Source organism: Carassius carassius, chromosome 12 (assembly GCF_963082965.1).
Source record: "Carassius carassius chromosome 12, fCarCar2.1, whole genome shotgun sequence".
Classification (NCBI taxonomy): Eukaryota; Metazoa; Chordata; class Actinopteri; order Cypriniformes; family Cyprinidae; genus Carassius; species Carassius carassius.
Window position 1 is genome coordinate 17380195 of NC_081766.1, and position 20742 is coordinate 17400936.

General features: G+C 37.4%; 2 protein-coding genes and 1 long non-coding RNA gene across 5 annotated transcripts in view; all 3 read left to right on the forward strand.

The window, feature by feature from the left end:
• The window catches only part of LOC132154975 (CREB-regulated transcription coactivator 1-like), a 13296-nt gene extending 8775 nt beyond the window's left edge, over positions 1–4521 (forward strand). Inside the window, exons 12-14 of the mRNA XM_059563727.1 lie at positions 2465–2551; positions 3490–3670; positions 3862–4521. Coding sequence (XP_059419710.1) covers positions 2465–2551; positions 3490–3670; positions 3862–4013 — 420 coding nt within the window. The 3' untranslated portion in view covers positions 4014–4521. The remainder of the gene's footprint in view (positions 1–2464; positions 2552–3489; positions 3671–3861) is intronic.
• Positions 4522–5065: 544 nt separating this feature from the next.
• Positions 5066–9474, forward strand: LOC132154976 (uncharacterized). Its single transcript, XR_009437214.1, has 2 exons — positions 5066–5097; positions 5310–9474. It is a non-coding gene; the product is annotated as an uncharacterized LOC132154976 (long non-coding RNA).
• Positions 9475–10059: 585 nt separating this feature from the next.
• Positions 10060–19213, forward strand: LOC132154952 (mediator of RNA polymerase II transcription subunit 26-like). 3 transcript variants are annotated; one of them, XM_059563700.1, is made up of 4 exons: positions 10060–10397; positions 11506–11553; positions 16623–16697; positions 17204–19213. In XM_059563700.1, the coding sequence occupies exons 3-4, from the start codon at positions 16632–16634 to the stop codon at positions 18827–18829; spliced, it is 1692 nt and encodes a 563-aa protein (XP_059419683.1). In that variant the 5' UTR covers positions 10060–10397; positions 11506–11553; positions 16623–16631; the 3' UTR covers positions 18830–19213. The 3 variants fall into 3 exon arrangements, with proteins under 3 accessions (XP_059419683.1, XP_059419682.1, XP_059419684.1); XM_059563701.1 differs by lacking the exon at positions 10060–10397 and adding an exon at positions 10425–11248; XM_059563699.1 differs by lacking the exon at positions 11506–11553.
• The last annotated feature ends 1529 nt before the right edge of the window (positions 19214–20742 follow it).

Sequence of the window (20742 nt, forward strand, 5' to 3'; positions counted from 1 at the left end):
GAAATAGACGTTGTTTGGAGGGAAGCATATGTTGCTCTAAAACCTTTATATACCTTTCAGCATTCACAGAGCCTTCCAAAACATGCAAGCTGCCCATACCGTATGCACTTATGCACCCCCATACCATCAGAGATGCTGGCTTTTGAACTGAACGCTGATAACATGCTGGAAGGTCTCAATCCTCTTTAGCCCGGAGGACACGGCGTCCGTGATTTCCAACAAGAATGTCAAATTTGGACTCGTCTGACCATAAAACACTATTTCACTTTGAAATAGTCCATTTTAAATGAGCCTTGGCCCACAGGACACGACGGCGCTTCTGGACCATGTTCACATATGGCTTCCTTTTTGCATGATAGAGCTGTAGTTGGCATCTGCTGATGGCACGGCGGATTGTGTTTACCGACAGTGGTTTCTGAAAGTATTCCTGGGCCCATTTAGTAATGCCATTTCTCCAGTTTCTCTGAATCTTTTGATGATGTTATGCACTGTAGATGATGAGATTTGCAAAGCCTTTGCAATTTGACGTTGAGGAACATTGTTTTTAAAGTTTTCCACAATTTATTTACGCAGTCTTCCACAGATTGGAGAGCCTCTGCCCATCTTTACTGCTGAGAGACTCTGCTTCTCTAAGACAAAGCTTTTATAGCTAATCATGTTACAGACCTGATATCAATTAACTTAATTAATCACTAGATGTTCTCCCAGCTGAATCTTTACAAAACTGCTTGCTTTTTTAGCCATTTGTTGCCCCCGTGCCAACTTTTTTGAGACCTGTAGCAGGCATTCAATTTTAAATGAGCTAATTAAGTGGATAAAAGTGTAAAATTTCTAAGTTTAAACATTTGCTACGTTATCTATGTTCTATTGTGAATAAAATATTGGGTCATGTGATTTGAAATTCCTTTAGTTTTCATTTTATTAAAATTTAAAAAACGTCCCAACTTTTCCGGAATTCGGGTTGTACCAGCCAATTGAGGTGCTATATATATATATATCTACACCGTAATTTCAGGACTATAAGTTGCACTTTTTTTCATAGTTTGGCTGGTCCTGCGACTTATAGTCTTATTGCGATTTATTTATCAAAATTAATTTGACATGAACCGAGAGAAATGAACCAAGAGAAATGAACCAATAGAAAACATTACCGTCTCCAGCCGCGAGAGGGCGCTCTATGTTGCTCAGTGCTCCTGTAGTATACACTGAAGACAAAGAGCGCCCTCTCCCGGCTGGAGACGGTAATGTTTTCTATTGGTTCTTGGTTCTAAATAAATGCGACTTATAGTCCAGTGCGACTTATATAAGTTTTTTCCTCATCATGACGTATTATTGGACTGATGCGACTTATACTCAGGTGCGACTTATAGTCCCAAAAATACGGTAATTATTGTTTTGGAGCATGGATATATAAAAAATGCTGCTTTAGCCAAAAACCTTCCTAACGAGAGACATTTTTGCTCAGAGTGCAGACCTCTCCTTGTGTTTGTGAAAAAAGAAAGAAATTTGTAAATTTACTGTATTTTTTACAGTAAGTTTTAAATGTCATGTACAAGTAAATTACTTTATAGTTCAGTAATGGCTGTGCAATCTAAACATCATTCATTTTGTAAATGAATATTGTACTGTACACACACATTAGATAACACACCTAAAATGCAACATTAAATTTTATGAAATATGTAACTTGGGATCTCTGCTCTGTTTTTATCCAGTAGTGGGCCTGAAAAAGGTTAAATATCCTGTGCTAGTTGATATTATCACACAGAATTATATAGTCTTATATATTAGAAAAAATATATACTTTTGGTTGCTTTGGCCAGGGGTGTCCAATCCTGCTTCCAACACACTTGCCTGGAAGTTTCTAGTAAGTCTGAAGCCCTTTATAAGCTGATTCAGGCATGTTGAATTAGGGTTGGCACTACATTGCGGGACAGTGGCCGTCCCAGAACAGCTTTGGACACCCCTGTCTTTGCTGCTGCTCCAGTCTAGTCACTGCTGCGATGGATGCCACACAGTCTGTATGTGGCACATTTTTTAATTTAACAAAATTTTTTATAAAAAATCACAGGTTTTTGCTTTGCAAGGGTCCTGTAAAATCCAGATGAAAAGTTTTAGTGCAGGAATAATGTTGTGCAACTCCATCCTCTTGGTCTCTAAAAGCCATTTTGTTTGATTTTTGAGATATTTAGACTTAGGATTTTGTTCATCTGTTGCTTTGGCAAAGTGTTACATTCCTGTAGAGTACACTTGCAACATTTTTTGTTTGAAATGAGCCAAAATGTCTTCATGTCAAACATGGTGATACAGAATAAGTCTTGTCTTGAATCATGTTTTGTGACAGAAGTTTTCATGGACTTTCATGGGCTAAGTACATTGTTTTAGAACCTTGTTTTAGAGTGATTTGTAGTGATTATCTTTAGCGTCTTTGTGTATGGTTATTTGTAATGTGTTCTTGTTTTAGCACTCATCTATTTTCGGAAGTGTCTTTGGCGATGCCTTTTACGACCAGCAGCTGTCCCCTCGGCAGACCAGCTCTTTGTCTCAGCAGGTGAGCTCATTATGTCCGTGGTATAAATAACTAAAATTGTAGCCTTCCTTAACTGCTGTAGCTCTTCTGGAAGTTTTTAAGCCAGTGGTCACACAAATATAAACATTTTGCCCAGTTCTGTCTGTTCAGACAAATATGTGAAGAGCTAACTTGTCCAGAAGCAATGAATTCCTTGCTCCTTACATGTACAAGCCACTAGAGGGCAGCTAAAAGCTTTAAGATGTCAGGTGAAGGGTTTTCTTTGAAGAACTCTTCTTCAAATAGTGGCACACAGTAGAAAGAGCGCATGCTTACAACACAAAAGAGCTGTACAGGGACATAGATCTGAATCTGCCCTGCATCATGTTCCAGTCCCAAATCTACCTTCACGTTCCTGTCTAATATAACAAATGCATGCTTAATCTGCTGTTAGTTTTAAAAATGGCAACACTATTTTAATTTGATTTAAATTATGACCTTTCCATGGTCTATCCTCAGACAATAGCTCAATACTTTCATATAGATGACAACATATTGTAATTGCTAATATTGTTTATTATAATAAGACACAGAATTTAAATACATATATATTCAAAAGAAACATACTGCTGGGTCATTCATTTCAGGAACTTCCCCGGCTCAGATTATTTACTTTGCTAATATTTTTTTTTTCTGAAGAAAGGCAAACATGTAAATTAATGAAAGCCAAAATATTAAATGTCATGGATGAATATTTAAGGAGTAATCCACTATTTTGTAGAGAAGGGTCAAAATGGCAATTTTCACCTGAGATTCAGAGACTAATTACAGGGGGGTGAAAGGCAGCATGATGATGTTATTTTTATACAAAGATTGGTAGGTCTGTTAGTAAAATTTAGTAAAAAAAATAGTAAAAAAAGTTGACTCAGTCAACCTTTGTCAATTAACCTATAGTCATTGAAATTGTTTTGATTGTTTAGCTGGAACAGTTCAACATGATTGAGAATTCCTTCGGCTCAAGCAGTATGTACACTGAGGGATCCACTCTAAACTACTCTCATGCTGCGATGCTTAACCTCACTGGGACCCACGGCAACATGCAGGACGCACCGCAGCTAGGCTACAGCAGCCATGGGAATATCCCCAACATCATTTTCACAGGTATTGCACCTGCCGAGTTAGATATTGCATAATATTGCATGTACCTTTGCCGTTTGTGTGCTGACATTGCTGCCGTGAAGCCTGGCTTCAAAAAGGTCCCTCTAAAAGTTTAGCATATTATATTACCCATCTTTCAGTTACAGGAGAGTCTCCCTCGAGCCTATACAAAGAGTTGTCCAACTTTCTGACAGGTGACGTGAGCTTTGACGCAGATTCCCAGTTCCCTCTGGATGAGCTGAAAATCGATCCGCTGACGCTGGACGGCCTGCACATGCTCAACGATCCAGACATGATTCTGGCCGACCCTGCAACAGAAGACGCTTTCCGGATGGACAGGCTGTAATCATTAGGTATATGATGTTCATTTGTCCTTTTTTGAGATCGGTGTGATTAAGTGGGAGAGGAGCAGCATGTCTGGGGAACACCTGACCCTGTTTCTCAAAGCCTATCCTCTGGGAAGATATTGCTGAGAATCTTGCCACAGCATGCTAGGGGGAAAATGGAAAAGCAGTGCTGCCACATCTAATGAATCAACCATTTGAGCAAGCAGCCCATCGTTTCTTAGGATAATACACTCGCACCTCAGCAATTGTGGTTCCTTTAGCTCTATAGAGAGATTGTGACACTACATAAGATCCCTCAACGTTCAAGCATTTCATTTCCTGTAGAAGCCTCTCCTCTTCTTTCTTATGCCTGCCATACATGCCTGTTACTTTCCTTTTTTTTCTTTAAATATAAATATTTAGTTATGCACTTTTCTACATGCATATGCCACAAAAAACATGGTTTTTGATCTGTTTTGAATTTATTTTCTCCAAGACAAATATACAAATATTTCTTGCTTGTAAGAACATTGTTAAAAAGGAGTGTTATTCCTCCCCATTTTAAGGGCAGTTTTCGTGCAACTGCAACATGTTTATCTTTACACATCAACACTAATGTACTTCAGTGCAGTCTGAACATATGATTGTAATGTTTAATAGATGTCTAGTTTTATCACGTTGTGCTCAGTTAGTGGTACTGTGCTAATTTGGCTCAAGATTATCAAATTCATCTGGTTTAAAAGTGTACAACTGGGAACATTAATATCAAAAGAAACATTTACACATTTAATGGGATTATTGACCCAAAAATGAAAGTTCTGTGATAATTTGCTCACTCTCGTGTTGTTTCAAACCTGAATACATTTTGGTTATTGTTAAGCATAAAAAAAAAAAAATCCACTTCGATTACGTTGCTGCTGTCTTAGTGTCTATGACAAGTGGAATGTGAGAAGAAAAAAAACAAGATTTTGCCTTGTTGTTTTGGATTAAAACATTATTAAGCCACGTTAAAAGTATAGTGTTTATGACAAGTGGAATGTGAAAAAAAACAAGATTTTGCCTTGTTGTTGTTTTGGATTAGAACATTATTAAGCCACGTTAAGAGTTTCCCAGTCCACTGCACTACCTTTGTGCTTGCGTTTCACATCTTTTACAGTGTCTCGAGTAAGACACGCTATTGTAAAATGTGGCACTCAAGTTAAAAGTTTTTTTTTTTTTTTTTTTAAAGAGACCTTACATTTTTACCTAATTCCACTGCCGTGTCTTGTTTATCAAATCAAAAAAAAGATGATTTTTTTTTTTTTAAAGCCGTACAGATTTGGAGCGACGTGACAGTGAGTAAATGATGACAAAACATTTTAATTTGCGGTGAACTATTCCTTTAAAATGTGCAGCAAATGCACATAAACAATGTAAAAGCCTTGCAGTTTATGTATTAGGAAATCTTTTCATGACAGTGATATGGTGGTGTTTTAAATCAACAGAATTATATATTAAATGTACAGTATGTAATGTTATAGTATGGCCTATAATCTCAGCCATGGTAACTGATACAGTCAAAATCATGCTGCAAACTTTAGCATTACTTGTTAGTTACTAGTTTACTCTGAAAGAAACATGAAGACAGTATGTGATCGCGATGAGCGTTTGCATATATCTATCAGAACTATTCACTGTGATAACCAGATTCTGCCTTATGCTGAAGATGCAGTTTTTGTCTGTTTTTGTTCTCTGTAGCTGAAGGTGTTTTCCAGTACTGTAAAAGTTGTCCTGGCGCACAGTTCTCATTCGTCTTCTGGTGGCTTTGTGAAATCATATGCCCAAATGGGGAGGTTTACTACTCTTTTTAAATCCTGTCACTTTCATCTTTTTCTCATATTTCTCAGACTTTTATACTCTAACCACTTTTGTAAGTGTGAGAATTTTGTTTACAAAATTGAAAAGGTAAATACGATCTTAATGTTTAAATGATTGAAATGCTGAAAAATATTTTACGAAATTTTATTATCAGTGTAAAATTTCTCTACGTACAAGGGGATAATCGGATTTGGATTAATATCTATGCAAAGCATTAACAAACATACTAGATCACAAAAAACAAAACTACAAAAAAAAAAAAAAAAAAAACTAAAGAAAAGGCTCAAACACATGTACGGCTTTTACAGCATCTGTTGGTTCTGAGTCCATGCAGCTGAATTTTACTTGTTACTTGGATTGCTTTGTCTATTGTCAGCAAAAAGGAAAAAAAGAGAAGCAGTTAATGCATGAAAACCGTTTCGATCTTCTTGTAAGGGATCTGATTGCACCGTGTAAATTTCCTGTATAAAACAAAAGCATGACCTACATGTGCTTTGTCTCTGACAACTGTTTTCATGAGGATTATGCTTCATGTGTTGAAAATGTAAAATAATTGACGGGAAGTATGTGTCAGGTAATCAGTTACGGTTATATTCTTTTACTTGACTGCCTCATTGAAAAGAACAGCGTTGCTGAAACCAGAATGTATTTCATCATTTTTATGTAGGACCAAACATATTACTGAAACTAGCATTCTTTCTGTTACTGTGACGTTTGTGTACCTTTCCATGTGTTTAATAGCTGCCCTCTGCTTTGTTGTGGCCCCTCCATTTCATTTGCAAGAGGCTGCATTGTACAGACACTCATAGCTATTGAGCTGTGAGCGGGTTTTGTTTTTATTTTTATTTTGCATGTCTGACCATCACAAGTATTGGTGATTGATAAGCTGTGCACTTTTATCTCTCTTTTTATTTAACATCTCTATATACGTGTTCTGCATTTGTGAAATTACTACATGAAATCACTTCCTACATTTACTTGGCACTTTAATAGATACCCAATCCATTCCCGATCTCCCCCCATTTATTTTTCACCTCTCTGAGTGACTGTTAAGTGCACTGGGTCTATCCCCCCCCCCGTTTGGCCGACTTTGCCTTCTACTCTAAGACAAGTATTTTTGAAAAGGAAAAAAGTATCTGTTATCTATTTATTATTTTTTACTTGGTCAATGCAAAAAAAAATTATAATAATATAAAAAAAACTTTTTTATGTAGTGTTAGGAAAAAGTATAAAAGTTTCCCGATATTACCGAAATGCATTCAAGAAGGCAGGTTACCTTTCTGCATCTCAATTCACTGACCGTTTTACCTTTTATAAAGCTTCATCTGTGGATCATAGTGTATTGTTACCATGAACTGAACCAGTCCAGATCATATCTGGTCCAGAAAGGAGAGCATGCAGACAAGACAAGGTCCTTCATCATAAGTTAACCGATAACTTGTTCAGTATCTAATGTATGCACAGTTTTCGTGTATATAAATGCTACACTTATACATTTCTATATTTTAAAAAGTAAGAGTAGATCATAAAATGTCAGGAGTATGGAGAAAAAAAATGAATTCTATATATACATGCATTAAATGAACTGTATGTTTTTACATTTTAAAATGCTTGAAGTGGACGCTATACTGTCCCTCTGTTCAGGGGTTCCACACTTTACTCAATCTCATGGTTTAAACACACAGATCTGTTCATCATCAAGTGTGCTCACACTTCTAGCCAAATCATAAAAGAATCCCTGCTGCAAATGTACATGCAGTTTTGCTTTTCAGCCTCTATACACTGAACCTTGTTGAAGCTTTGTGAAATAATATCTTCTTATGTCTTTGTTTTGTAGTGTTTTCAGTAGAACTGTTAGTTTCTGCCGATATTCTTTTAGTTTGTGATTTGTGTGTGTGTGTGCATTGGGAATTTTATGTTTAAGTACTGTAAAAGTTGTCTTCACATGCATCAAGGTCTGTTTGCTGCAGTGTGTTGTAGATTTGTGATTTGTTTGCAGTGGTTGCTCTATCCACTCACTTCCTAGATTTTCAAATATCGGTTTTGGCCAGTTTTCTTTTAGCAAAAATATTTTCACAAGTGTCCTAATAATGCGGAAAAATTTAATATATTTATTTTGCAGGATACAATCAAAACAAATTAAGCCGTGTTTTCATTTCGTTAACTTATATAGTTATATCTAAAGTTTAACATTTCTATAATGATGTGAACAAAAATATGAGTATTCTAAAAAATTGGGGATGTATGTTTTTTTTTTTTTTTATACCTAATTTCCATATAATTCTCTTCAGTGATGAAGACACTTCAAATTTTAAAGTGGTTATTTATTTCAAAAGGTTTTTAATTGCGCAGATGCTAATTTTCTGAGTGTGCCAATAGATCTTTAACCACCTTTAACCCATTCAAAACAGTTTTTGTTTGTTAGTTTTTTTTGTGGCCCATTCATAGTTAATTTTCTTTCTATTAATTTCCAGATCAGTAATTTGCCAAAACGACCAGTTTATAGGGCCAGAAAAAGAATAGTGCAGACAGTTTGCTTGTACACTTTAATTGCATTTTGTCTATAATTGACAAGCCATTGAAAAAAAATATATAAAGTTTGTTGTTTGTAAAAAAATAATAATAATTGAAATGCTTCTGCTACTGACTGCTACTGTTATGTATTCAATATAGAGATGCTCTTGAGTAATTGTCATTTTGCCACAGCAACTACCTAGTGACTTTGTTGACCAACGGTAATATTTTACTTTCTTATTTTAGGACACCTTTATTTAAAAACAAAGCAGTTATGTACCTTGGTGTATAATCTCTCCCAGGGCCAACCATTTACATGAGACTCTATTTGCCTTCAGACTTCAACACTAAAAAACCTGCTTTATATTGGGTGAACTTTTGCTGCATGGTACTGAATATTAAAATACCCGCAAGTCTCGATGTGATGTCCTGCTTTTTCGCAGTTATCAAGCTCTGAGTATATCTGAACTCTCTGCTAATGCATTACTAAAACTTTTGCAACTGGAAATATCATTTTTGACGAAGTGGTTTTGTATCTCTTTTTTTTTCTTTATGAACAAAAAAAACATTGTTATAGTGCTAAAGAGACAACTTGATATTGCAACCAACTGGATTTGAAACGTATACATGACAAAACTTTAAAATACTCTGTGCATTTAATGAATGTGTCTCTGTGGTTCATATATATACAAAGGCAGCTAATTTCTATTTTTTTCAATGTATGATAATTCAGATGTTGCACATACATTTGACTGCAAAGTTCAGACGTTAACTCAATTTGTTGCAAGAAGACCTAACTATACTCACCAAATATGCAAACCTAGCTTTCAGGAACATAGATCTGCAGCTTTGTGGTTTGTTTTATCTGACCCTTTAAAACAAAAGGAAAATATGTTCCTATCACTACATGTTTTCTATGAAATATAGAAAACAAAATAATAATAAAAGAATATAAAACATTGTGGGCTTTGTAAGTGTGCTACTTATTTAAAACAAAATGTTATCAAGCTTAAATTCCATTGTCCTTACTGTATTTTCCTGTGGAAGCTTAAGTCTTTGTACCTTTGCATTAATATTTGTTTAATGAATTGAATAAAATGTTGAAACGCATATTTGTTTGTATGATTTTCCTCTGTGCTCAAAAATATTAAGATCGAGAAGTTAAATCTGAGCTTAAGACTATTTTATAATTATAGACTCCATACATGTAAAATTACAATGTGATTTTTATAGAGAATCGCTTCATAAAGAGAAAAGTCAATGTATTTGCCAACAGTAAGTGATAAATGTTTTTCAATAGCCATAGGATACAAAAATAAAAATCTTATATGCCATAGACCTTTTATTAGGGAAAGTTCCAGATAGATAAAATAAACGGCCTTAATAATTTGCATGAATTTTCTTAAATATGTTGATAGCTCATTTTTGTCTTATTTTTTTTTCTTTATTATCTATAACATATGTTTATTGTTTGTTTAATATGTAACTTATTCATTGTGTATTATGGACATTTATCATGGTGCTAATTATATCATGTGCATATATTCAATCTATATTTGTTAAAAATAGTAAGTACGTGTATTTATTTATTTTTTTTCATATTCTAATCACCGTCTGGGTTCTGCATCATTATTGTCTGGCCGAGTTGATTTGAACCTGCGTGATGGCGTCACGCGGCGTCGTGCTCTCCCATAATGCAGCGGGCCTGAGGTTTAGATCCAGTGGAGTTGAGATCGGTGAGAGCACTCGACGCAATGAGGCGGAGAGACACGACAACCGTCGAACCTTCATCTCCCAACTGAACACACATATACACCATTTCTTAAGCCAACAATCACATCAGAAACATGTGGTTCCGCCACTTCTCAATCCTCCTGAGAGGTCTGTGAGTTGCTGCAGTCCATTAAGCCCTTGAATCCGGAGGATTTTTCCCCCGTCGGCCGATTCGCACCGAGCAGGCAATGACAACGGCCTCCGCAACCCCGCAGCAGATGAGAGACCGGCTGCTGCAGGCCATCGATAGCCAGAGCAATGTGAGTAACCCGCTCACTCTCCTGCCGACCAAAGCTCACTTTCCCCGACACGACACAGTTAGAGTCTCATTTCAAGCCGCCAAACGCCATGTCGAGCGTCTGAATGTGTGGCAGAGCAGAAATGGAGCTCTTTTTAGCGGTTCGCTAACTGACGGGAGCCACATTGAACGGTACCCCGTGCGCTACACTAACGTAACAACCGGACAGGCGCGATATAACCCTGCCTTCAGACATAAGCATGCTTCGAGAGCTTTTATTAAAGCGGCCAACTCGATTTAAGGTGCATGTTGCGATTAGACACCGATGACATGTTGCGGGAAGCCTGTCGTCCGCTAACGTTAGCTGTTTCATGTCAAGCTATCTACTGTGGAACTTTTAGGGCAGATTTAAAGGATTCTCTGCTCGTTTATCGCTTTTTGTAAGTTTAATAGTATCACTAATGTCGCCAGTGGATATTGTCTGTTGTTTCCTGCTTATACACGGCATATCTTGGCTAATATGAGCTCGGTATATGCGGTTAGCTGACCCAGTGGCATTAGCAAAGCGCTAGCAGACGAATCCACGCTGAGAGCAGTGAGAGAGCTTGATTCTGTTTCCCAAGAGATTAAACCTCTGTCGATGCCTTCAAACAGTCGCAGATGTTGCGGTCTTGGCTGTCCTCAATGTGTATGAACTAACCGGAGCACACAGCTGGTAACGTTAGCTGTTCCGGCTACGTTACTGTGCTAACCAACTGTCTGACTGGAAAATGTGACAGCCCCATCTAATCTTATACAAGGCTAACAATTGCTATCACAATAAATATTCCCAACTATAAGGTTCTTGCGAGTTTCTATACCGGAGGTTTTATGGTAAGTAAAAAAGTGGTCGGGTTTATTTAACTCTTACAATATGTTTGATTCAGTTAACATTTCATACACACATTGACTTTATGTATTTTGGGTGTTTGGCTGTGGATGTCCATACAACGTTTATTGCGTTGTTACTAGTCTGATGGGGTTAAAATGGTAGGTTAAGGTTAGGAGGGTCAGAATGCTGCCCTGGAGTAAACGAGTTAAACTTGTTGTCTATTGATTGAAGTGCTCATGAACAGTTTCTGCTTCTGCAGATTAAAGGTTGTTCAGACTTTTCCACACTCACTGACTGTGAATGAGAGGTGAGAGGTCTATGATACACAAAATTCTAACTGATAAACCACAGTGTATCACATCTGTTTTAATATTCTAGAACTGACACTTACAAAAGAGTGTGGAAACAATTTTGCTTGTGTGCCAAGTGTCAGTGCATTTTTTTATTTGATTTTGAGTAACTTCATGTTATATTGTAGTTTATAGCTAAAGGCTGGAATGCACTACACTTCTTTACAAAATTTGTACAGATTTTAAAACCCTAGATATCATACACTTGCTGACTTTGTAAATGGGTACAAATCGCTTTAACCCTGGAACCAAAAAACAACCCACAACAGAGTAAAAGTAGGAAAGGAAAACCAGGAAAACCAAGGACTTGACAACACCATGTACTGACCCTTAAAAGCATCAACAGGAGTTGATGTATTTCACCACCATTGCTTTTTCAATGATGTACGACTAGGGCTGGGGGATATGGCAAAAAAAATCAAGATTATCAAGATAACATTTTTCATATCAGTCGATGTCAATAATTACCTGCAATTTTTAAAATCTTCAATTCTTTCAAGTCTAAAGGCAGATTTGTGTTCCTATGTGAAAGTTGTAGAAACCAGACTGTTAATTGTGGTTTTTGAATTCTTTGCATTTTTCCAGTCACTTTTTTTCTTAAAATAAATATTTTAATAGAAAAATTTATTTCTGCATGTTCTAATGAGTGATATTGTTTCAAATGATTATGGTTTGTGTGGCCTGACTTTAACATGTCTCTTCAGCACAGTTTGCAGTGCAGGCTGCAATATAAATATTACTTTTTTTGTCTCTCAGAAATTCACATTTTATAGTAGCTTGAGTTAGGATGCAGATTTAAATTCATGTTCATTATCAAAAATAGTAACATCTGTAAAAATGGTAATTTTTATATGGTGAAATTTAATAATTCTGACTGAGTTTTATTTAAATTAACCATTCCATAGTAGCATACATTAACCACAGTTAAAACCACACACATAGAACCTCAACACTATAGTAAAAATGTAACTATATGGTTTCTAGGTATTTATGTGAAATAAACAGTAGTCTAAATACTAGGGGTGTGACAAGACCGTTATCCTACGAAACGAGACTGGGTTCACGAGGACGAGAGTTTTGGACTTTATATATATATATATATATATATAGGGGAAAATAGTGTTTTATTCAACTGAAAAACACAAAATGCAAACAATGTAGGTGCATTTTGAAATCAGCTTGTACTTTATGAAATTGAACATCTATTTTAATAAATTTTTTTATGCAGTAATAAACATGTAATAACTGCAAAAGGTTTTGCCATAAACTCAACTGACAGGCAAGTAAGTGCACAAAAATTATAAATAAATTATAAACGTAACAAATATCCCTTTAAAGTTGAAATGAAGCAGTCAGTCAAGTTTATTATTTGGTAAACTGATTTCTACTTTAATAAAATAAATATATAATAATCCAGATTAATTTATCTATTTAAAAGAATAAAGCAATGGTTCCCAAACTGGGGGGCGCAGCAAGGCTGAGATTTAGTTCGGGCCCTATGAGATTCACTAGATTTTGTAAGTTTTTTTTTTTAATTCAGTTTTTTTTTTTTCAGTTTAAATTCTGTATTGTTTTTTTTTCCTGTTTTAATTTCTCAACTCCTTTTTAATAGTTAAATTTTTATTAAAAAGCATGTCTAATTAAAAGCATGAAACGTATACATTTTCACATCAATTTATTAAAAGTTTTACAAAAATAACATGTTTAGGGCACTATGAAATGTTTTTTTTTCCTCACTATATTTTTTGTTACCTAATTCTGTGTTTTAGCATGTCTAATTATTTGAATATATATAAACAACTTAATTGATATTTTTTATTTCCTCACAAATTCTGCGTTGTGTATTTACATTTCTCTGGTTATCAAATGAAGGCATAAAACATTAATTTCATTTATCATTATTCTTTTAATTATTGAAAATAACCAAATTTATATATTTTTGGCAAACAAAGGGGATTTACTATTAAAATTATTACATGAAAGAATTGTGATTGTGATTGTTTTATTTTAGTCTTAGTAGAAGTAGTAGTAAGCTATGTAACGTTACATTCTACTGAAAAATAGTACTGGACTTTTATTTAGATTTTATTGGTTTTGTGTATGTGATATGATGCTAGTTTTACTCAAATCAAACGGTAAAATGCTCATGAAGTCACTCTCAGAGCAGTTCTGGAGATGTTGTTCATGTGTTTTCAGCCTCATTTAGTGAGACGGCAGACACTGAAATCACAGCTTCTGTGTAGAAAATGAAACCACGTGTCTGCATCATTCATTAACATAGACACGCAGAACATGCAGGATTCATATTTAAATCGATTTTTGCGGCTTTATATTTACAGATACATATCGGGATTTGATTGAAGTGTAATGACCTACTTTTGATTTTCAGTTCAAAGTTTGACAAATTCCTTGACATTCTGCATTAAACTGAATTCTGATTTTATGACTGGATAAAGACTACACTGCGTAATTTTCCTGCTTATGTGTCCACTTGCCTGATGTGAACACAAAATATCTTGCATACCACCACTGTTGGAAGGGCAAGTGTAATGCAAATATATTTGAAAGGTCTGGGCGAGGATATTGTCACGTTCTCGCGAGATCGGATCTCGTCACACCCCTACTAAATACAGTCGTGGCCAAAAGTTTTAAGAATTACATAAATATTTGAAATTGGAAAAGTTGCTGCTTAAGTTTTTATAATAGCAATTTGCATATACTCCAGAATGTTATGAAGAGTGATCAGATGAATTGCATAGTCCTTCTTTGCCATGAAAATTAACTTAATACCAAAAAAACCTTTCCACTGCATTTCATTGCTGTCATTAAAGGACCTGCTGAGATCATTTCAGTAATCGTCTTGTTAACTCAGGTGAGAATGTTGACGAGCACAAGGCTGGAGATCATTATGTCAGGCTGATTGGGTTAGAATGGCAGACTTGACATGTTAAAAGGAGGGTGATGCTTGAAATCATTGTTCTTCCATTGTTAACCATGGTGACCTGCAAAGAAACGTGTGCAGCCATCATTGCATTGTATAAAAATGGCTTCACAGGCAAGGATATTGTGGCTACGAAGATTGCACCTAAATCAACAATTTATAGGATCATCAAGAACTTCAAGGAAAGGGGTTCAATTCTTGTAAAGAAGGCTTCAGGGCGTCCAAGAAAGTCCAGCAAGCGCCAGGATCGTCTCCTAAAGAGGATTCAGCTGCGGGATCGGAGTGCCACCAGTGCAGAGCTTGCTCAGGAATGGCAGCAGGCAGGTGTGAGCGCATCTGCACGCACAGTGAGGCCAAGACTTTTGGAAGATGGCCTGGTGTCAAGAAGGGCAGCAAAGAAGCCACTTCTCTCCAAAAAAAACATCAGGGACAGATTGATCTTCTGCAGAAAGTATAGTGAATGGACTGCTGAGGACTGGGGCAAAGTCATATTCTCCGATGAAGCCCCTTTCCGATTGTTAGGGGCATCTGGAAAAAGGCTTGTCCGGAGAAGAAAAGGTGAGCTCTACCATCAGTCCTGTGTCATGCCAACAGTAAAGCATCCTGACACCATTCATGTGTGGGGTTGCTTCTCATCCAAGGGAGTGGGCTCACTCACAATTCTGGCCAAAAACACAGCCATGAATAAAGAATAATACCAAAACACCCTCCAACATCAACTTCTTCCAACAATCCAACAACAGTTTGGTGAAGAACAATGCATTTTCCAGCACGATGGAGCACCGTGCCATAAGGCAAAAGTGATAACTAAGTTGCTCGGGGACCAGAATGTTGAAATTTTGGGTCCATGGCCTGGAATAGAGCTTAGATCGGGCCCAACAAATCAAGACCAACCCTACCCGAGCCCGGCATCATTACAGAAATGTTTCCATACCTCCGATTTTCCTCCAAACTTGCTCAAAGTTAATTCTCCTGTTTTAATTTTTTCTTTGCTGCTTCAAGCTCCATGTTGCACTTAAGCTACTGAATAGTACAGCACGCACAGCAGGTGTGATGCGTCACGCATGCGAGACTGCGAGTGGATGAGACGTGACGTGATTTATAAAGGGCCCGACCTGACCCGGCCCGAGGACGGTGGCGGGAAATATCGAGCTCGGGCAGAGAATCTAAGCTCTAGCCTGGAAACTCCCCAGATCTTAATCCCATTGAGTACTTGTGGTCAATCCTCAAGAGGCGTGTGGACAAACAAAAACCAACTAATTCTGACAAACTCCAAGAAGTGATTATGAAAGAATGGGTTGCTATCAGTCAGGATTTGGCCCAGAAGTTGATTGAGAGCATGCCCAGTCGGATTGCAGAGGTCCTGAAAAAGAAGGGCCAACACTGCAAATACTGACTCTTTGCAAAAATGTCATGTAATTGTCGATAAAAGCCTTTTAAACGTATGAAGTGCTTGTAATTATATTTCAGTACATCACAGAAACAACTGAAACAAAGATCTAAAAGCAGTTTAGCAGCAAACTTTTTGAAAATTAATATTTATGTAATTGTCAAAACTTTTGGCCACGACTGTACATTTAGTGTAAATGCTCAAACACTATAGCTTAATAACAAACTGTAATTATATTCCATTAGTATATTTGTATTTGTATATATACTAGTATATACAACTTAACTACTGATTTCTAGTTGTATACTCTTTTGGAAGGCCAAACAAAGTAGTTTAGTTTTGCTTTCACAAGGAAACACACAGCATCTCCACAGCATGACAAACAATACTATACCGAGAATCACTTTCTTTACATGAATATTTGGGCGGTGTTATGCAAATCTTCCCACATCGTGACGTAGACTTGGGGGCGTGTTTAATCGAGGTGTTTTTAGAAGTGTGTGGATGAGTCTTAATTTTTTATAAAGAATATCTCTTTGGGTTTGAGACTTTCAGCGACTAGCAGCAGATTGGAGAAAAATTCTAGCCTTAGGTTTGAACATTTAGAATATGTTTCCAACATTCTTCTATACCCATTATCTTGGACAACATTTCAGTGTCTCATATCAGGCTTGTGTTAATGTCTTCCTGAACAGATCTGTAACATGGTTGCAGTTCTTGATGTTATCACCAATTTGGAGAAATACCCTATCACCAAAGAAGCACTTGAGGTTGGTAAAGACATACACTAATCATAAGTAATATAATATCAATCTGCCTTTGACATGACATATCAAGTACTCTTTCCGGGTCCAAGTAAGCACTTTATTTCAAGCATGAATACTATCATTTTAAGCTAAGCTTTTAAAAACTCATGGCGTACACTATTGTTTCTAGGCTCAAAATTTTAATGATTTAGAAAAGATAAATCACTTTTTTGGCTAACTGAGACCTTGGTATGGAGTTAAAGTTAGTATAATTATTATTTTTTTTTAGTAGTAAAACAGCACACCATGAATATATGTTGGCACAGTTTGATAGAGCGTTTGGACAGGAAATGTCGCTTGTCGTCTTATTTAACAACCAGATAATATCTTGTCTATCATTATTCCTTCATTCACATTGCATGGTTTTAATTTGACAGAAAAATAATTTTTGTGAAGACTTGATATGACTTGTAATATGCAATTTTCTATAAAATAAGAGATCTTTCTCTGATGTTTCCTTTTCAATGCAGGAAACCCGCTTGGGAAAGCTGATCAATGATGTGAGAAAGAAAACAAAGGATGAGGACCTTGCCAAACGTGCCAAGAAACTCCTGCGGAACTGGCAGAAGCTGATTGAGCCCGGCCAAAGTGACACTCCTGTGAGAGGAGTGCCAAATGCCCTGGGTTCTGCCAATGGCGGTGCTCATCCCTGCCGGACAGACACGCCTCCAGCGGTTCCCCCTTCAAGCAAGGTTGCTCTTGAGCTCAAAACCAGGAATGACATCCATAACACATACTCCCCAAAGGCTGAGAAATCCAGCAGCCGAAAGCGGCGGGGAGAGCAAATGGATAGTCTGCATCTGCCACCCAAAATGATGAAGACGTCCCTTTATGAGCCAATGTATTCCTCTTCCCCACCATCAAATGGCATTAGGGGGAACCCTGGGCCACTCCCGGATAAAGATGATGTACCATCTGACAGAATCTGCATGGAACACCTTGAAAATGACAGGCACAACAAAATCCCTATCAATGCTGTGAAGCCTCATCCGAGCTCTCCGGGGCTCACCAAACTACCTAGCACTTCCTCCTTACTCAAAACGTCAGTGTTACAGCAGCACGTGAGAATGGATGGAGGTGGACAGCATCAGGGCAAAAGCCCTCGATACTCCTCAAGTCCGCGCAGCATAATGCATGAAACAATGGCCAAGAGGTCTTCAACATATGCACCTAAAGGGACTCTGTCGAGCCCGTCACAGAATTCAGCCAAAGTGCCCTCGCCTTTGCCCACACTGCAGCCTTTAACTTCGCCGGCCCAGGTGAGCATCGGCGATGGTCCATCATCTGTGGGGCTGGAAGGCTTGATGCACTTGCACCGATCTACAGATACACTTTCCCAGCCACCACACAACACTGCAACAATGGAGCCGCTCTCTGGATCCCCGCTCGCCATACACGGCTTGGAGGGCGTGGAGAGCAAGGGGGAGCGGGGAGGAGTAACCTCCAACTCGGAAGGCAAAAAGCGGAAGAAATACAGACCTAGAGACTACACGGTAAATCTTCAGGGGCAGTCCGCGGAGGACAGGACCAAACCCGTGCGTTTAAAAGAGCGTAGGTTGACATTTGACCCGGTGACCGGACAGATTAAGCCCCTCACTCCAAAAGAATCCCACCACGAGGCAGAGTGCCAAGGCCCACCAATCGCAGAGCCATCGGTGAGGACTGAGATGCCTCAGCAAAAGACACCTACGTCGGTTCCCAACCCCTTTCAACAGACAAACTGGAAAGAGCTGTCCAGAAATGAAATTATTCAATCGTACCTTAACCTTCAGAGCAATGTCCTCACATCCTCTGGAGCACAGACCCATGGGGCGCACTTTTTCATGACTGAATATTTGAAGCGGGAGGAACACGACGTCAAAGAGACCCGAAAAATGCATGTTTTAGTACCGAGCAGCTCCCCGACAGAACTACCCGGGGTGACTCGGGACGTAACGAACGAGGACCTTCTCAGAATACATAATGAACACTGGCCAGGGGTGAATGGTTGTTATGACACCAAGGGAGCCTGGTTTGATTGGACAGATTGTATATCGTTGGATCTACATGACGATGAAAGTAAACTGAACATCCTGCCATATGTTTGCCTGGATTGACAGAACAGGGCTTGGAAAAGTTTTCAATGTTCCCACTGTGAGTCGTAGGAGATCCAACCGACTCTCCTCGTCACTCTGTACTAGGTTCATCTTACAGGTGTAAAGAACGAACCAACGCCGGTTGTTCACATTTCAGTTTTCCACAAGAAGGAGCTGAAATGATGTCCTGTTTGTGATATGCTGCTACCAACAAGAATTTGCAAACAAGGGTTGTATATAACGGCTCGCAGGGATTTAACTGGGCCAGTTCTTGCACAACATGTGAATAGGAGGGTCTGAGCAAGCATTGAGCAGTACATATGTTTAAAAGCAAGTCGAGAACATTTTTTGGCAGTTACAAAAAGCTTTATGTGACAAAGAATAAATTATAAAAGTTTCTTATCATGTATGCATCTATTTATTTGACCATTTTTGCTTTCCATTATTTTTTTTCCTAGCAGAAGGTTATCCACTAAGATGTGCAGATATGTTTGAGGCTTTTCTGTTCACATCACACATTTGTCCCCTTATTTGTGATGTACATGAGGCATATATAAATACATTTGTTTCCCACAGCGGCTCTCACATATGTGTGCTAATTGCGGTAGATACTGACATTCCGTCATTTCTCGCTTAACCTTTCTTTCTCTGTTTAATATACATGATTTTCATATGAGAGAAAAGCAATCTATTTTTAGATGTTAAAACAATATTTTAAACAAATCTGTTGGCCTAGGTAATTGTAAAAATACAAATATGGTTAAATCTCAAAAAAGAGAAGGTATTCTTGTGCTAGAAGAAAACGCAGTGAATGGCCACAGAGGGTGCGACTTTTCATCTTCATACTGTGAGGACAGGAAAGCAGGAAAACTTTAATATGCTGGAAATATACTTGTTTCCATTCCTTTAGATATTGTTTGCCTTACTGAAACCATTCAATAATGACGTTCTTATTTGAAGAGCCTTAGTGAATGTATGGCATTTAGACTTTGGTTTAGGTGGTACAGAAGGAAACAACTCATGGGATCTGCCATATGGTTTTTTTTTTTTTTTTCTCTCTCACATGGACGCATTGTGCTATAAATGTGTCAATAAATATGCGTTATCCTGCTTGTCTGTACATAGTTCTTGCAATCCATGTAAAATCTTTTTTTTTAAGTGAACGTAATTATTTGGGAGGAAACAAAGCATTTTGAATGGAAGGCCCAATCATTTGTTACTGTTCACAGGCATCTATAGACCTAGATTTTTAGGTTGTGGTCCTATTTTTCATTCAGTGTTTTCAGTTTGACATTGATCTTGGTTTTTTTTTTTCAATAATTTTTTAATGCCTTGCCATTGTTTTAAAGACAGACTTCTTATGGAGGGGGTGAAACCCATTTGCTGCCGACTTGCAAACACTGTGTGCTCTGCTACCTTCGTCCTACCAATGTGCCTTCGATGTAAAAAGTTTGGAAAGGCTTCCATTAGCTTCACTTGGTTTCAAAAGTACAGCATATGTTTTCTTAAAAACATGTCAGATAGTCCAGGGATATGCATTGTTTTTGAAGCAAAGGCCATCTAAGAGCTCAACACTTGGTTAGGGTATTGCAAATACAATTTGCAATTAAAAACTAGAGGAGAGACTTCTTTGATCATTTTTGATCAGTATATTTGTTCAATGTGTTTAACATCACTCGTTTGTTTGAAAAAAATAAAATGATCAAAACTATTTGCTTCATGGAACCATTTCTTCCATCAAGGTGATTTGTCCCAAACCTACATGATTGACATGTTCATGAGAGGAATGTATAACATTTAATATTTCTATTCCTTTTCAGGAAAATATGTTGTGCTAAAGGAATCAATAGTAATTAACAAAATGTGTTATGTAATGTACTATTTAAGTGTGATTGCTGTAGTCTATTTGCTTATTTGATGTGTCATGGAAACCC

Excerpts from the sequence above, each read along its gene's own strand:
- LOC132154952 (XM_059563699.1), top strand. The coding sequence starts at position 10,326 with ATGACAACGGCCTCCGCAACCCCGCAGCAGATGAGAGACCGGCTGCTG. Across the intron at positions 10,398-16,622 it reads CCATCGATAGCCAGAGCAAT|ATCTGTAACATGGTTGCAGT; the intron begins GTGAGTAACCCG and ends CTTCCTGAACAG. Across the intron at positions 16,698-17,203 it reads TCACCAAAGAAGCACTTGAG|GAAACCCGCTTGGGAAAGCT; the intron begins GTTGGTAAAGAC and ends TTTTCAATGCAG.